Source organism: Cricetulus griseus, chromosome 4 (assembly GCF_003668045.3).
Source record: "Cricetulus griseus strain 17A/GY chromosome 4, alternate assembly CriGri-PICRH-1.0, whole genome shotgun sequence".
NCBI lineage: Eukaryota > Metazoa > Chordata > Mammalia > Rodentia > Cricetidae > Cricetulus > Cricetulus griseus.
In genome coordinates this window covers 58,143,617-58,158,928 of record NC_048597.1, presented here as the reverse complement: position 1 = coordinate 58,158,928, position 15,312 = coordinate 58,143,617, and the positions used below count along the sequence as shown (strand labels likewise).

Here is a 15,312-nt window from a genome sequence, read left to right as displayed (position 1 = left end):
GGGTGATAAATCTGAGGTCCTTTGATTTTTAAAAGTCAGAAAACACAACACTAGGTGGTCCCTGACTTCCTCACAGAGCAGGGGCATGGGAATGCCCTTGAGGCTTTGGACAGACTGTATAATCTTGACCCTCTGTCTTGAAGGGGGTGGGATGTTCTCAGATTTCCCTTGGTACCCTCTATCTTGTTCTCTTTCTCAGTGGCTGAAGATTGGGGGTGGAGAGACTCTGGATCTTTCAGTGACTGGAATGCAACTGGACCTCAGTAAACACCAACAGAGTCAAAGAGAAAATTTTGCATCATTTTAAAAATCCCTTTGTCCTCTCACAGAATCTCCTCCTCTCACAGCCCCTCTCAGGACTCTTATCCTTCAGCTTCACTCGGAAGACTTCAAGGAAGCCTCCAGGTAGAAATGAAAACCTCCCAGGATTCCCTCCAGAAGGGTATCTGCTGTGAAGTGGGACCCTGGATCCAAGTCACCAAACTCTGACTTGGCCATCAGCTCTCTCCTACCTTTAAACTGGGACAGTTCAGAACTGGTTTTCTAAACATAACTGCTGAAGGGTTTCCCACCATCTGCTTCTAATGAATCTCCCACAATACCCCTAACTCAGAATCCACTGCAAACACAACTGATCAGGAAAATATTTATTATTGGGCTAAGCAGGGTGACAGTGTGGGGTCTGGCTGGGTTTGGGCCAACTTTCCGAGTCCCCTCCATTGGCTTCTATAGCCAAACGACGTCCCCTTTGGTTCTTGACACAGTTGCTTGGTTTGTCTTTATAAGGAGTTGGGGGGTGGAGCCAGGTAATGCAAAGCATAGAAGTAACCTGGAGAGGCTGCCCCCCACCCCCTTTACAGGAAGTTGGGGCAGTTCACTTGGTTTATGGCCGTCATTTGTTTGATGTCGATATCATTAGACATAAGGATATATTTTAGGTAGGCTATTGTATTTGGAGAGAGAAACCGGGTTCTTCCCAGGATCCAAACATAATCCACATGGAAGAGCCGGACGACAGAGGTGCAGGAGTACACAAGGGCATAGTTCTCATAATCGGTGCTCAGGATCCAGTACGGTGAAGATGGTATAACTGAGAACCAGAGGCAGCAGCATGAGGAAGGACCAGGGCAAGGGGAACCTCTTCTCCAGGGCTCTGGGGTCCCAATCGCTAAGTCAGTGCTTTATGTGGGAAACATATGGGGGCAGTGAGAAATATTAAGCCCATCTTCTCCAGCTTTAGACCTTCAAGTGGCTGGCCTTCTTTATATACTTTTAAGTGTGTCTGTGTGTGTGTGTGTGTGTGTGTGTGTGTGTGTGTGTGTGTGTTGGGGGCAGGGGCACACACAGTGGCATATATGTAGAGGTCAGAAGACATTTGTTGAGTTCTCTCTACCTTAGGTAGGGTCTAGTGATCAAATTCAGATCCTCAGGCTCTAACAGCAAGCACTTTATCCACTCAGCCATGGCACCAACCACCTTTTAATAGAGTCTAATTATAAAGCTCAGACCAACCTATAACTTGTGTTTCTCCTGCCTTAGCCTCCTCAGTGCTGGGAATACAGGTGTGTACCACCATGCTTGGTATGTAAAAACACCACCACCAACAAAACTCTCCAGTGATTCTAGTGGGTGGCCATAGTCAAGGACCATTTTATGCCCCCTCCTCCCCTGCCCCATCAGCATGGAAAAGGCAGGATGACTGAGGATTCAGCCGGCCTCCTGGGTTGGCTGGCTGCACTAGCATCAGTGTGCACAGAGACACTGCTTAGCAAGGAGGGTAAGGAATGCACGGCAAGGGCCCAGGGTTCAAATCCACCATCCTGAGTGAAAAAGCAGGGCGAATGTGTTTGGGTTTTCCTTCCTGTATAATCTCAGGAAAACCTTCAGCTTTAAGAATGTGTCATGGTGAGGCTGGAGAGATGGCTCAACGGTTAAGAGCACTGGCTGCTCTTCCAGAGGACCCTGGTTCAATTCTCAGCACCCACACGGCAGCTTACAACTGTCCAGTTCCAGGGCATCTGACACATTCACACCAATGCCCATAAAGTGAATTTAAATAAATTATTAAAAAGAATATGTCATGGTACCGGTGTGGCAGGGAAGAGAAAGACAATGACTTCTCTTGTGGGGAGGGATTTCAGTGTCTGCCCGATAGGTAGGGAGAGGGGCCTTCCAAGCATTTCCTGTGTGAGAAGACCTCGAAGGTCTGAGCTGAATTTTCCAGTGTTATCTACAGAGGCAACAAAACTACTCTCTCTGCTGTCTGTGTGCATTCCCAGGTTCGACCAGAACTCAGCAGGCAGAACAAAGTGACTAGAGAGTGGCAGATGGTGGCCTGGCCTCAGACTTCACGCTTGTCACCTCCTGCCAGCAAGCTTCTGTACTTTGGATTCTTTTCCTAACATCTAATAATTTGGGGGTGTCTGTTTCCCACGAGATCAGACTGGATTCTGTCTCCTACTCATGCCATATATGTTTCTCTGTGGGCCTCGCCTCCTGGAACACCAAGGAAGTCTCCTGCTACCTCCTCAGTGTCCACATGGGATGTCAGCCTGCAAGGACATGGACAACTCTGTCTTGCCCATTACTGCATCCTTGTGCATCCCAGTGCCTGGTCCAGGGAACAGCACACAGTAGATATGTATTGAATAATTGTGCATTAAAATGAATCCTGATGACAGCACTCAGACCTGTTCAAACACAGGGCTCCGGCTTTCTCTCTACAGATTTCCACCCCTGAAGCTCCCTGAGGGAAGTGGATACTCACACTCAAAAAGCTTGACTTTCATCTTGGCTGGCTCTAAGAGGTTGTTCGATATGGCTTTCCTCACAACTTGGTTCTCGGTTCCATCAGGTCTAAAGTGAGTCGGGGGGAAAAAGAGAGAGAGAAAAGAAACAAGGTAAGGAAAGGAAAGAAAACGAGATATGGGAAAGGAAAAAATACAACTAATCGGAAATAAAAAAAATCAATAAAAATCAAGCTTTGTGCCCTAAGAGCTCTGGCAGCCAGCATGGTGGTGTCTGGTATGAGAGGAACTTGAAAGGCCAGCTGGACCTGGTCCTGGGCCCTGTCCTTCCCTCTGTGATGGTCTGAGATTCAGTGGAGGAAGACAGTACTGTAGACAAGAAGCAGCTAAGACAATGCCCAGGGGTTGGGTTCTATGTCAGCCCTTGCATTTCAACACAGGTTTTTGGATTGTTTACCATTTGTCTTTTAGGTATTTCCCGTTCCTAGACTTCAAAGAGAGGAAATAAAGGGGAATAGGAAAGTAAACAAAACAACCCCCTTACAAGATTCATCTCTTCACAGAGGAGAGGATGACAAAGAAACAAAGGAAGGAGGAACCAGATCACTGAAAATAACACAAAGCAGGAAGCAGTCTGGAGGCACTTCCCATCACCCCTGTGTTGCAGTGATATCTCCAATCTGTCCCACCTAGAGCCTGAGTTCTGAAATCCCCTCTAGTTCAGCAGGTGTCCAAGTGAGCATGGGAGACTTGAAACAAAGCAGGTCAGCACAGAGGCAAGGAGGAGACCTGGCATTGTGATTCTGAGACAAGCCCCATTCTCAGAGACATGATTGTGAAGAAACACACATGTTATAATTGAACCAGACACTTAGCGGGGGCAGAGCCGTTCTTTCTTGGTGGTATGTCTTAAATGTGCTGGTCTTGGAGCCAAGGAAGAACTTGGACCCTTCACAAGGACCTGGCCCATTTCAGGCTAACTCCCAGTTACCCCATGAACCCAGAGGATGGGAAAGTCTTGGGGAAGAGGACAGAGAAGGGGAGTGCCTAGACATGAGTGCTCCTCTCCAGGTGGCAGAGGATCTGCCTGCTTGTCAGTCATCAAGCAGGGCCACCATGAGAGCTAGGTATATGTGAGGAAGTCAGGAGGCTAGTGCTATGGTTAGCAGGGAGAGATGTCTTGTGGAATAATCTTTTTGTACACTGTGAATATGTGTCACTTGGATTAGTTTAATAAAAAGCTCAACAGCCAATAGCTAGGCAGGATTTCCAGGCACAGAGGATGCTAGGAAGAAGAAGGGCAGAGAAGCCAGTCAGACGTGGGACGGGTCAGACACACAAAATGGGATAGAGGTAAAAGCTACACGGTAGAACATAGATTAATCAAAATATGGGTTAATTTAAGAGCTAGTTAGAAACAAGCCTAAGCATTGGCCAAGCTTCCATAATTAATAATAAGTCTCTGTGTCGTGATTTGGGAGCTGTCGGGAGGGACAGAAAAATCTACCTGCAGGAATGCTCTACAACTGTATCTTAAGCAGCATAAGGGGTGTTAGAACAGGTGCTCTCTATTCCTCATTGCATTGTCTGTCACCATGCAGGGCCTAGCACCATGTCCTGCTGTCTCCCCTGGAAGACGGTCTGTTTCCATCTGCAAATAGTGACTAAGCAACTAACAAGCCTTTCTCCTCTTTGCTAGCATTTGTGTCTTGTTCCAAGATAGTTTTCAAAACACCACTCTCTGATCATCAAGGCACAATGTGTTCATGGGAAAAATGCATTTGTATCTTCTTTTAAATATTGTTTTTATTACTTTTATTTAGTGTGTGTGTATGTATGTGTGTGTGTGTGTGTGTGTGTGTGTGTGTGTGTGCACGCGTGAGTGTGCACATACTCCTATCATGACATCAGTGTGTAGGTCAGAGAATACTTGTGGGACTCGGTGTGGTAGCAGGCGCCTTTGCCTACTGAGCCATCTCACTGGCTCCAATCTGTGTTCTCAAGTAGCAGGAGTTAAAAGGTCATTAAAAGGTCAAGTCTATTAGATGATTGCCACATGCCAAACACTGCTGTAAGAGCTTTACACCTTTTATCTCATTTAATGCAGAGTCAGTCTCAGGGACGGTAATTCTATTGCTACCAGCTCCAGAGCTAGCTAACCTTAGGTCACATTCTAGTCTGATCGAGCCAGGAAGCCAAGACTTGCTCCCTTCTCTCTTCAGCTCTAGGCCAGCTCTTCTGGGCCCCAAGTTCTTGAACAGTGGCTGAGAATTCCTGCTCCCTATATGTGGACTTCATGGGTTTGCATCTAATTGGACATAATAGTTCAATAAAAGAGATCATTACTGCCAGGTGGAGGTGGTGCATGCCTTTAATCCCACCAGAGGCAGGTGGATCTCTGAGTTCGAGGCCAGCCTGGTCTACAGCTTGAGTTCCAGGACAGTGAGGGCTATGCTGAGAAACCAGTATAAAATAAAAAATAAAAGAGGTCATTAGAACTTTCCTGTCCACTATGATCTGGATAAATGTCCCCAAAGGGCCTGGTAAAGGTTTGGTCCCCAGGGTAATGCTGTTATGGTGGGCATGGGAGTTGAGACTGAGAGCCTTAGGTCACTGGGGGTATCCCTTCAAAGAGGATTATGGGGCCATTCTCTTCTTGCTTCTCTTTACTCCCTCCTTCGGTGAATTGCTTCTTCTACCCCACGTTCTCACCATGCTGTGTCCCCTTCACCAGAAGCTCAAGGAAAAGTCTACTTGATTTCAGATGGAACTTCCAGAACTATGACCCAAATAAACATTTTCTCTGGAATTCCACTGTGAGGAGAAACCGCTGACTAATACAGGGCCTGCAAAATTCCTGGGAGATTCCTGGCAAAGGCATCTGAACCCATGTAGTCGGCCCTTCCCTCAGCCCTCCCCTGAGGCTCCAAAAGGAGCTGGAGTTCTGGAGTTCCTTCCTTCCTTCTCTGGTTTATGTGGGCTGGGAGTCAGCTGCCCCACCCCCGACCCCCGCTGGGGCTCTGGACAACAGGAAAGTTAGTGGATGCTATGATGGCCCCAGAGGGCCTCTGTGGAGCTATGGACTTGAGGGCTGAGTGTGGTTGTTTTCTTGGAGTTGAACACCATCCTCAGACCTTGTGGAGAACAGAAAGAACAACCCTTCATTCCCAGCCTTTTTCACCTGTCTCTGTTCTCTTCATTTCCCCTCTCCTGGGTTCAAATGTAGATGTCATCATGTGTCACTTGTATAGCCCTTGAACAAGTTGCTTAACCTTATTGTACCTAAGTTTCCTTATCCATGAAGTTTATAATAGTACCTGTCATGGGGTTTAAACAAATATATTTTTGGGGGCAAGGGGAGTGACTTGAATATAGGAAATACTTGAACGTATTTGTTTGCTATGTAACTTTTGTTGGTGGATGGTAGGCAAGTAGGACCTCATCCTGGGTGTCCTCATGTCTGCTCTCCAGAGTGACAAATTTTGGGTTGAATATCAGTGTCCAGTGTACTTAGTGATAGAAATACATACTACTAAAAGTCATAAGCTAGAGAGTGCATGTATCTGATGCTTGCTCAGCAAGGAAAGGAGGTGCCTGGGGCTGCAGATGTGTCTCACTTGGTAGGGCGCTTGCTTAGCATACAAAAGGTCCTGGGTTAACATTAGTACCACACAAACAAGGCTTGGTGGCACACACTTATCATCATAGCACTAAGGAGGGTCAGAAATTCCAGAACATCCTTGGCTACACAGTGAGTTGGAGGCCAGCCTGGGCTACATAAGATCCTGACTCAAAAGAAGAGAGACAATGAAGAGAAAAGGGTGAGGAGGCCCCTAGCAAGGAAGCTGACTGGAGGTGGGATACATTGCCCTAGGATAAAATGAGCCCCAAGTTCCCAGGCGGATTTGACAAAACTTTATGGCCTCTGTGAGTAGATGGACAGAAACAGATTCTCTCTTGGTTTGGAGGCCAGAAAAGGCAGCCTAATGTCCTCTGCTACAGAGTCTCCATTTTGCAATGAGAGCAGGGGCACTGGCTATGTTGCTTTTGACTCCCTATTGTCTCTCTTGGTGTCTAGTATTCAGTAGGTGCTCAGCAGTGGTTAAAGAAGAGAACACATACACAAAGAAACCCTGCCTCGAAAAACAAACAAACAAAAAAAAAAAAAAAAAAAGAAGAGAATACATGCATTCCAGTCCCCACCATCCCACCTAGCTTGTGTGACACACGCACCTTCTCTCTGCTCCTGCCTGCATCAGCACAGAACAAGGTCACCCCAGGCAGGCATGTGCAGTCACTCACCCAATTTCGTTGTTTAACACTTTGATGTCTCCATTCCCCAGCAGTATGTAGTGGACTTGATTGCAGATTCCTTTCTCAAAGATATCTGGGATCTTCTCAATTTCGTACCATCTTCCAAGATACTGTACAGACAACAATGGGCAGAACAAACCCAAGGGCTCTCGGGGGACCTGCTGACTCTTCCCTATTGTTGTCTTAGAGGCAGAGCCCTTTCCAGGGGAAACCAGGCCAAATGGGCTGCATCACTCCCAGCCAACTGAGAAAGATATTGTTTCAAAAGAGACTAAGTGAAAGGATGTGCGGGTACCGGTTGTGTGCCATATTCTATTCCTCAAGGGCTCTTTATTTAGATATGCTCTCAGAGTTCTCTTCAGTCAACACCTGTGTGAAATTCCAGCTCTGTGAAAGGAAGCAGTTGTCTGGATGATGGAAAGTATCTTTCACTTCTAACAGCCGATAATTCTACAAGGCATCTTTGATTTTGTGTAACTCAAACGTGTTGGCTGTGGGGCCTTCCTGCTTGGAGTTTGTTAGTTTACTGTGCCTATTTGTAACCTCTGCAGAGGGAAGCTTGCTGAAAAAACATATGCTCCTTAGCCCAGTCATTTAACTTCTAGCAATGTGTCTCCTGCTGTTAAAAAAAAATGATAAGGTTATCTGTTACAGTTCTGTCTGTCACAATAAGAGGCAGGAAGTAGTCCAGTGAGGGACTGGAGAAATAAATGATAGTGCATCTATCTGATGAAAATTTTAAACACCCCCTTTTAAAAAAGGTATATGCACAATTATCTCAAAGCTATCAAAAGAATAAAGAGCAAAGAGCTGGGTTTGAAGTGGGGTGTACTTAAGCTGCCTTCCATGTAACAACAGAAGCTTATCATATGGGGTTTCAATTGCTGCAGTGATGAGCCACAAACTCTAACCAGCACAGATTTATTGATTATGGTTCTATAAGCCAGATTCTGATCCTAACCTCACTAGGCTAAACTTGAGATGTGGGCTTCCTCCCCTTTCAGAGGCTCTGAGAGAGAGTGGGCATCTTTGCTTTCTCCATGTTTTATAGGCCACCTGCTTTCTGGACCCAGAAGTCCTCCATTTTCAAGGTCATCTGACTTTCCATATGCCTCTCTGACTTTTCATTTCTTCATCAAGTCTCTCTGTCTAACCACAGCTAGGAAAGATGTTCTGTGTTGGGCCTTCCCCCTTAGGGATCTGCTGACCAGTTTGTGACTAGGAGCTTACCTAGGAAGTACATCTTGTTTTCTTCCTTGAAGGCCTGAGTGCAAGTTCCTGTTATCCTGTTACTGGCCCATCCAGGATTGCCTGATGGACCTGGGTTGTTTTCCACCATGCCTGTGACTGGTATATAAGCGCCCACTATTGTTGGAATAAATGACATTCTCCCTGCATCAAAGACCTGATGTCTTGTCTTTATTTAAATCCTCAAGCCCCTCACCCGAATCTGTGGAAGTGTTGCCCACCCCACCCCGACCCTCTGTGATTCTAGGGATGGAACACAACCAAGACTTTATACTAGCCAGATATGCTATCACTGAGCTATGGGCCCAGCTCTCTTTTGCACCTTCAGCATTTTGAACTACTTGAGTATATTTGCCTAGTCAAAATATTAATTATAATCATTTTATAAAATATAAAAATCTGTCACTCAACAGAGCAAGTAAAGCATGCATTCACCTTCAAACATTCCCAAGTATCCTGAGAATAAGCGACAACGCTGCTTCAGTCACGTGACCCTGCTCAAGCACATGTTCTCATCTTTAACCATACTTTTACCACTCCTGCAGTGAACCCCAACAGTCAGTTAAAAACACTGAAACTTAGCAGAGGCCTCTAAGCCCATAAGCTGGGAGGTGCAGAGACTGGGAAAATCAGGAACCTAAGGTCAGCAACAGATACATGGAGAGTTCAAGGCTAGCCCACACTACAAGAGACCCTGTTTCAAACAAACAAACAAACAAACAGACAAACAACCTAATGAAACAAAACAACCTGGTTGAACTTGGCCTTCATTGGAAGTACCAAAAAACGCTAATGTGTTTCATAAGCACCCTCAGAAAAATTTTCATCTTATGATAGTTTAACATAGTTCTTAATTACTCAAGAGACTTGAGTGATCCACAGTTAAGAGCAAAGAAGTATGACTTTCTAGAAACAAGGAAACTCAGAGGTGAGAGGTTGTCATGTTATGTTCCCTCATGATTCCCATATTCCTCTGTAAATCTTTCTCACTGCAGTTTCTATATGAGGACAATTCAATGCCTAAAAAAGAAAACTAGAAAAGATGCAAAAATCACCTCTATTTGCAGATGACCTATTACTGTATATACAAAGTCCTAAGGAATTGTTCTTGAGGGACTTTGGATGTTCCTCTTGCCTTCATGTGCCTTGGTCTAAGATTAGAGACGTGAATGACCACAGTTAGTTTATTTGGTAATGGTAGCCAAACTTGATCTTGTGCAACTGAGCTCTGTCCCCAGCCTCACTAACGAAACTTAAAAATAAACAAGAACAACAAAAAAACCTATTGGAATATGAGTTCTGCAAATTTTTTTTGGGGGGGGTTGAAACAGGGTTTCTCTGTGGCTTTGGAGGCTGTCCTGGAGCTAGCTCTTGTAGATCAGGCTGGTCTCGAACTCACAGAGATCTGCTTGCCTCTGCCTCCCAAGTGCTGGGATTAAAGGCATGTGCCACAGTGAGTTCTGCAAATTTAAAAGATGCAAGATCAATATACAAAAGTGTTTCTATACGTGTGATGAAAAATCTGTCAATGAAATTAAGAAAATTCCATTTTTAATAACATAAAGATAATGAAAATATTTAGGAATAAATTTAACTAAAGAAATGTAAGAACATGTATTTTGAAAACCACAAAATATTGGTGAGACAAAAGGTAAATAGATGCAAGGCAGTGGTGGTACATGCCTTTAATTCCAGCACTTGGGAGGCAGAGGTGAGCCGATCTTTGAGTTTGAGGCCAGCCTGGTCTACAAAGTGCATTCTAGGAGAGCTAGGGCTACACAGAGAGAAACCCTGTCTTGAAAAACCAAAACCAAAACAAAACAAAAATGTAGCTAGAAAGATAGCTTATACTTGTGAACAGAAAGGGTTAAGATGGAGATACTCCACAAATGGTTCTTCATATTCTCTACAGAAATGGACAAGTGATCATAAAATTCATGTGAAAATACAAGGGACAAACTAGAAGAATAACGTTAGAGGAACTATGTTTTGATTAGAAACTAACGACAAAACTGTAGTAATCAAAACCGGAGTAAGTCTAGACATATAACTGGAATAAAATTGAGATTTTGAAAGTAAAACTCCATATACATGGCCAACAGACTTTCACTGTGGATATCAAGACTACCAATGGAGAATTGGTCTTCTTATCAAATGGTGCTGGAACAACTGGAAAGACATGCTTCTAGGACACAAATCTAACTTAAAATGGATCAAAGGCTTAAATGCAAGGGCTTAAACTATAAAACCCTGAGAAGAACATATAGGTATAAATCTTTTATAGCCTTGGATTATTCTCTAGGTATGAGGCTACGTACTGAACTAATGAGATACTTACTAATTAGGCACTTAAATTTGTAATCCTGACCTCACAAGTACAAGCAACAACAACAAAAAAAGTAGACAAATTGGACTTGATCAGATAAAAAAAAAAAAAAAAAAAAAAAAAAAAAAAAAAAAAAAAAAAAAACAGAAAAACTCATGCTTCAAAGGGTGTACCGATAAAGGAGACATTCCATCTGTTGTGAAATATTATTTTAAGATGTACAACATTTATGCTGCAGAACATTAGTTTTGATGATGCAAAGATGTGTTGCATTCTTTTATGTTGCATTTGTTTAACTCTGTGAAGCTGTGTTACTTTGCCTGTCTAAATCACCTGATTGGCCTGATAAAGAACTGAATGGCCCATAGCAAGCAGGAGAAAGGATAGGCGGGCCTGGCAGGCAGAGAGAATAAATAAGAAAAATCTGGGAAGAGGGTTTAAAATGAAGGAACAAAAAAAAAGGAAAAAAGAAAAGAAAAAAAAGAGGATGCCAGGGCCTAGCCACCCAGCTGCACTGCCAGCTGAGAGTAAGAAGTAAAGAAAGATATGCAGAATAGAGAAAGAGAGAAGCCTGGAGGCAAAAGGAAGATGGGATAATTTAAGCTTAGAAAAGCTGGCTAGAAATAAGCCAAACTAAGGCTGGGCATTCATAAATAAGAATAAGACTCTGTGTGTGATTTCTTTGGGAGCTGGGTGGTGGATCCCCCAAAAGAGCAAAGAGTAAAAACAACCAACAACATTTTGGTGTTCCAACGTAGGGCCAGAGTATTAAAACAAACAATCAAACAAACAAAAACCCAACAACATTTTTCAAATGGGACAAGCATTTTAACATATCTGTAAGAGACTTGCATCTAGCATTGAGGAAGAGAGCATTTAGGTATCAACAATTAAAGATTTGGGGAGTGGTTGTTTCAAAACACAGTTTCTCTGTGATTGTCATGGAATTCACTCTGTAGACCAGGCTGGTCTCAAACTCAGAGATCCATGTGCCTCTACCTATCCCAAGTGCTGGAATGAAAGGCATGCACTATGCCCAGCTTTTCTTGGGGGAGGTGGGCAAAAGATTTGAATGGAAAATTTACACATGTCTCATCAGTACGTGAAAAGACAACACCATTAGCCCTTAGGAAATGGAGGTGATGCCATTTAAGACCACTATGACACCTACAACAAAAGAGGACAATGATAACAACTGCTGGCAAAGATGTAAGGAAATTGGTGTTAGATGGCTGTTTGTAAGAATGTATAATGGTGCAACTCTTCTAGAACAGTCCGACAGCTTGTCAAAAAGTTAAACACAGAGTTACCACATCAGCAATTATACTTCATATATACCCCAAAGAACTGAAAACATAAGCCCCTCTCTTTCAAAAAAAGCCCCAAGCCTGAATGTCCACAGCAGCAGCATTTCTATAACAAAAAGGTAAAACAACCCAAACAAAAAGGATAAACAAACTGTAGTATCATCCATACGTCATATGGCAACAAAAGGAGTGGAGTATTGATGCATGCTGCAACGCAGCTGAACCTTTGAAACATTTCCTTCAGTCACAAAAAGCTAGCATCGTCTGTTCCACAGACAAACGCATATTGACAGAAAGTAAAATATTGGTTGTGTGGGTATGGCGGAGTTGGAAAGAAGAGGGGCGTTCTGGTTTGGATGTGAAGCTTCTCCTCAGATTCCTGCTTTGGAGGTTTGGTCCTGATGTGAGCAGAGTTCAGAGGTGGGACTTTTAAGGAAGTGACTGGATGCCAAAAGCTCTGACCAAACCAATGGATTTGCTATATTGGAAGGGGTCTAGTTAGGGGAAAGAGGCCACTGAGTGCATGCTTGGGAGAGATGGCTCTTGTTTGCACTCTTGTTTCTCTCTCTACTTACTGGCCACTATAAGCTAAGCAGCCTTCTGAACTATGTATCCTATGACATGTCTCACCACAAGCCTGTGGGCTACATGAACCATGGACCGAAAGGACTGAAACCAGGGGTCAGAACAGATCTTCCCTCTTTCAAGTTGTTTCTCTCGGGTATTTGTCACAACGATGAAAAGTCTGAGTAATGTAGCTACAGAGACTGTTAGTGGGTTTGTGGTTTCTTCTTAAGATAATAAAAGCCTTCTAAAACTGATTTAATGATGGTTGCATAACTGTGAATATATTAAAAATCCTTGAAATAAAAACTTTTTAGAACAAGCCAGTAATATGCTATATAAACTAATCTTAATAAAATTCATGCCTTAAAAAATTTCTGATTTATAGCTGAAGAGAGCGCTTGCTGCAGAGGACTGGAGTTCAAATCCGGGCATACTCTTTGGATAGCTCACAGCTGCTTGTAACTCCAGCTCCAGGGGATCCAACAGTCTTTCCACAGGCACCTTCACACACACACACACACACACACACACACACACACACACACACACAGAGAGAGAGACGAGAGAGAGAGAGAGAGAGAGAGAGACAGACAGAGACAGAGACAGAGACAGAGACAGGGACAGACAGACGGACAGACACATAACTTTTAAAATCAGTCTGCTTCAGTTCTCAAAGGACTTCTGTAAGTGAAGGTATCAGCTATAATTTCCAGGATATATTTGGCATTTTAACTCCCACACTAAAATCTAACTCAAATTCCTTGGATATTATCATAAATGTGTTTTTTTTTTGCTTGTTTGTTTTTGTTTTGGGGTTTTCCTGGTTGACTCAATTAAAGGGAATCCTTAAAATATTAATGAAGAATGTCAGTGCAGAGTTAGTGTGGCTTTTCCTTCCTTACCTGGGGCACTCGCTGCCATCTTACTCCACCCTTCTAATCTCTAAGGTCTTTCGTCCCAGCTCTGTCTAGCTCACCCTCTAACATTCCCAACACTCACCCCAAAGTTCCAGTGACTGATAATGTCAGTGTTGCTCAAACTAAGTGTGTCACTCCCTAAAAGCAAGCAAAACCTTTTAAGAAGAAGGGGCCTTTGATTAGAATCCAGGCCTTTCTCAGTCATAGGACCTCTGAGTTTCTGTCATCTAATAGCGGGACCCTTCTGTGGCTCCCTCTGCCTCATTCCGGGAAGAAAAAGCATTTATGGGGAGCTGGTTATATTGTAGGTAACAAGAGAACATCCCCTGGGGGACTTCTGGCCTTTCCCAGGTCCCGTCTCGAGTTATCTGACAGGAAGACTAGTTTTGAACCTGATGTGCATGTACCAGCTGTGTCAGCCAAGGACGACACTCTCCTTTCCTCTGTGTAGGACAAGAGTAGTGAACCAGCCACAGTTAATGCCCCTGTTCACATCTCCTAACCTCACCCCCACTTCCCTATAGCAGTGGGGGACAATTCCCTCACTGCTCATGCTTGCCACCCCATGCCCTCTCTCGCCAGGGCCATGGGAGCTCCTGTGGCCTGTTGACATCCATCTCTGAGGCAAGCCAAGGTACCAAAGACTCCCCCTCCCCCCTTTCTGGCCTCAGAGACCGCTTCAGGGAAAAGCTAAAATAAGGTAAGTGTCCTTCCTGTTGGGAGTGCAAAGGTCATTATGCTCATAGATGGCAATAGGGAAGCCAGGAATGCTAAACACACAGGGTTGTCTTTTCAAGAAGCCTGTTTTCCACCCAGAAGGCTGGGGATGGGGTGGCCAATAGCCTAGGTAACCCTGTGTTATCTATAGGGCCAAGCCATACCTCACTCCCCCAAGTTCCCTCAACCAGGAATGGAGGTGATTAATAATCTAGGTGACCTTTGCACTATCTGTATGGCCAAGGGGTTCCCCCAAGCTCCCTCAACCAGGACCAGAGGTGGCTAATAGACTAGTTCACTTCTGTGCTATGTGTATGATGGAGACCACACTAGAATCTCTCCCAGTCCCTTAAAATACCACATGCAGCTTATCTAAAGAGCCCATCTTCATGTACTTTGAGTGAGTTTTGGTGTAGTCACACAGCTTTGTGCACACGGGGTTGTATTATACCAGGAAAATTTTTTCAAGTTACACTGTACTCAAATATGACTAAAATAAATCTGCCTGGTGTCAGACTCTAGAAGTTTGAACCAACACCAGCTCCTGGGTCATGTTGAACCGTATTTCCTTCTTGCCTCACACAGATTGTTACTCTGCTACCTGTGACTGCAGAGACCCCCACACTCCCCCAAGGCTTGCTTTGGAGATTAAAGAATAAAATGAACCTCTCAGTGTGATCAAAACAAAGAGAAACCTGAGTTACCACACCTTTCTCAAGGAAAATTTCTCTTGCACTGGAGGAGACGGGCATTTCCCAATACGGTAACTTTGTCCCTTGGCTGCAGTGAAGAGGCCTGCCAGGGTGGCCAGGACCAACAGCATTGTCACCATCTTGGGTCTGGTGTCCTCAGGAGAGGCCTGGGGAGAAACAACACAGCTGGAGATGTCTGAGTCTCCTGAGGACACACAGTGATGAAGAGTTCTGGAGGGCCTAGTCCCTCAGCTGGCACTCTCCTCAGCATGGAGGAGGAGCTGCGTCTTGCAGCTGCTGTCAGCCTGGCCATCCAGCCACAGTGAGGCCATCACCTCAGAGCACTGGTTCCTCTTGATCTCTTGCTAGATTAGCCTCCTTCGTGGACCCACACCCTCCCATGTCCCATTGAATATTTCTCCAGGTAAGCACCCTGTCCAGTTTCCCTCAGAATTATCCCAGAATCTTGGAAATGTC

The 15,312-nt window shown here is 44.4% G+C and overlaps 1 protein-coding gene across 1 annotated transcript; it reads right to left on the bottom strand.

Annotated features, from left to right (window-relative positions):
* Positions 1-645: 645 nt before the first annotated feature.
* Apod (apolipoprotein D) lies at positions 646-14,989 on the bottom strand. The gene is made up of 4 exons (XM_035444684.1): positions 14,853-14,989; positions 7,050-7,171; positions 2,768-2,856; positions 646-1,090 (listed from the first exon to the last, which is right to left on the bottom strand). Exons 1-4 carry the CDS (start codon positions 14,973-14,975, stop codon positions 855-857), a joined length of 570 nt encoding a protein of 189 aa, XP_035300575.1. The 5' UTR covers positions 14,976-14,989; the 3' UTR covers positions 646-854.
* Positions 14,990-15,312: the final 323 nt, after the last annotated feature.

Excerpts from the sequence above, each read along its gene's own strand:
- Apod (XM_035444684.1), bottom strand. The coding sequence starts at position 14,975 with ATGGTGACAATGCTGTTGGTCCTGGCCACCCTGGCAGGCCTCTTCACT. Across the intron at positions 7,172-14,852 it reads AGAAATTTTCCTTGAGAAAG|TATCTTGGAAGATGGTACGA; the intron begins GTGTGGTAACTC and ends TTGTCTGTACAG. Across the intron at positions 1,091-2,767 it reads GAAAGTCAAGCTTTTTGAGT|TTATACCATCTTCACCGTAC; the intron begins GTGAGTATCCAC and ends TCTGGTTCTCAG.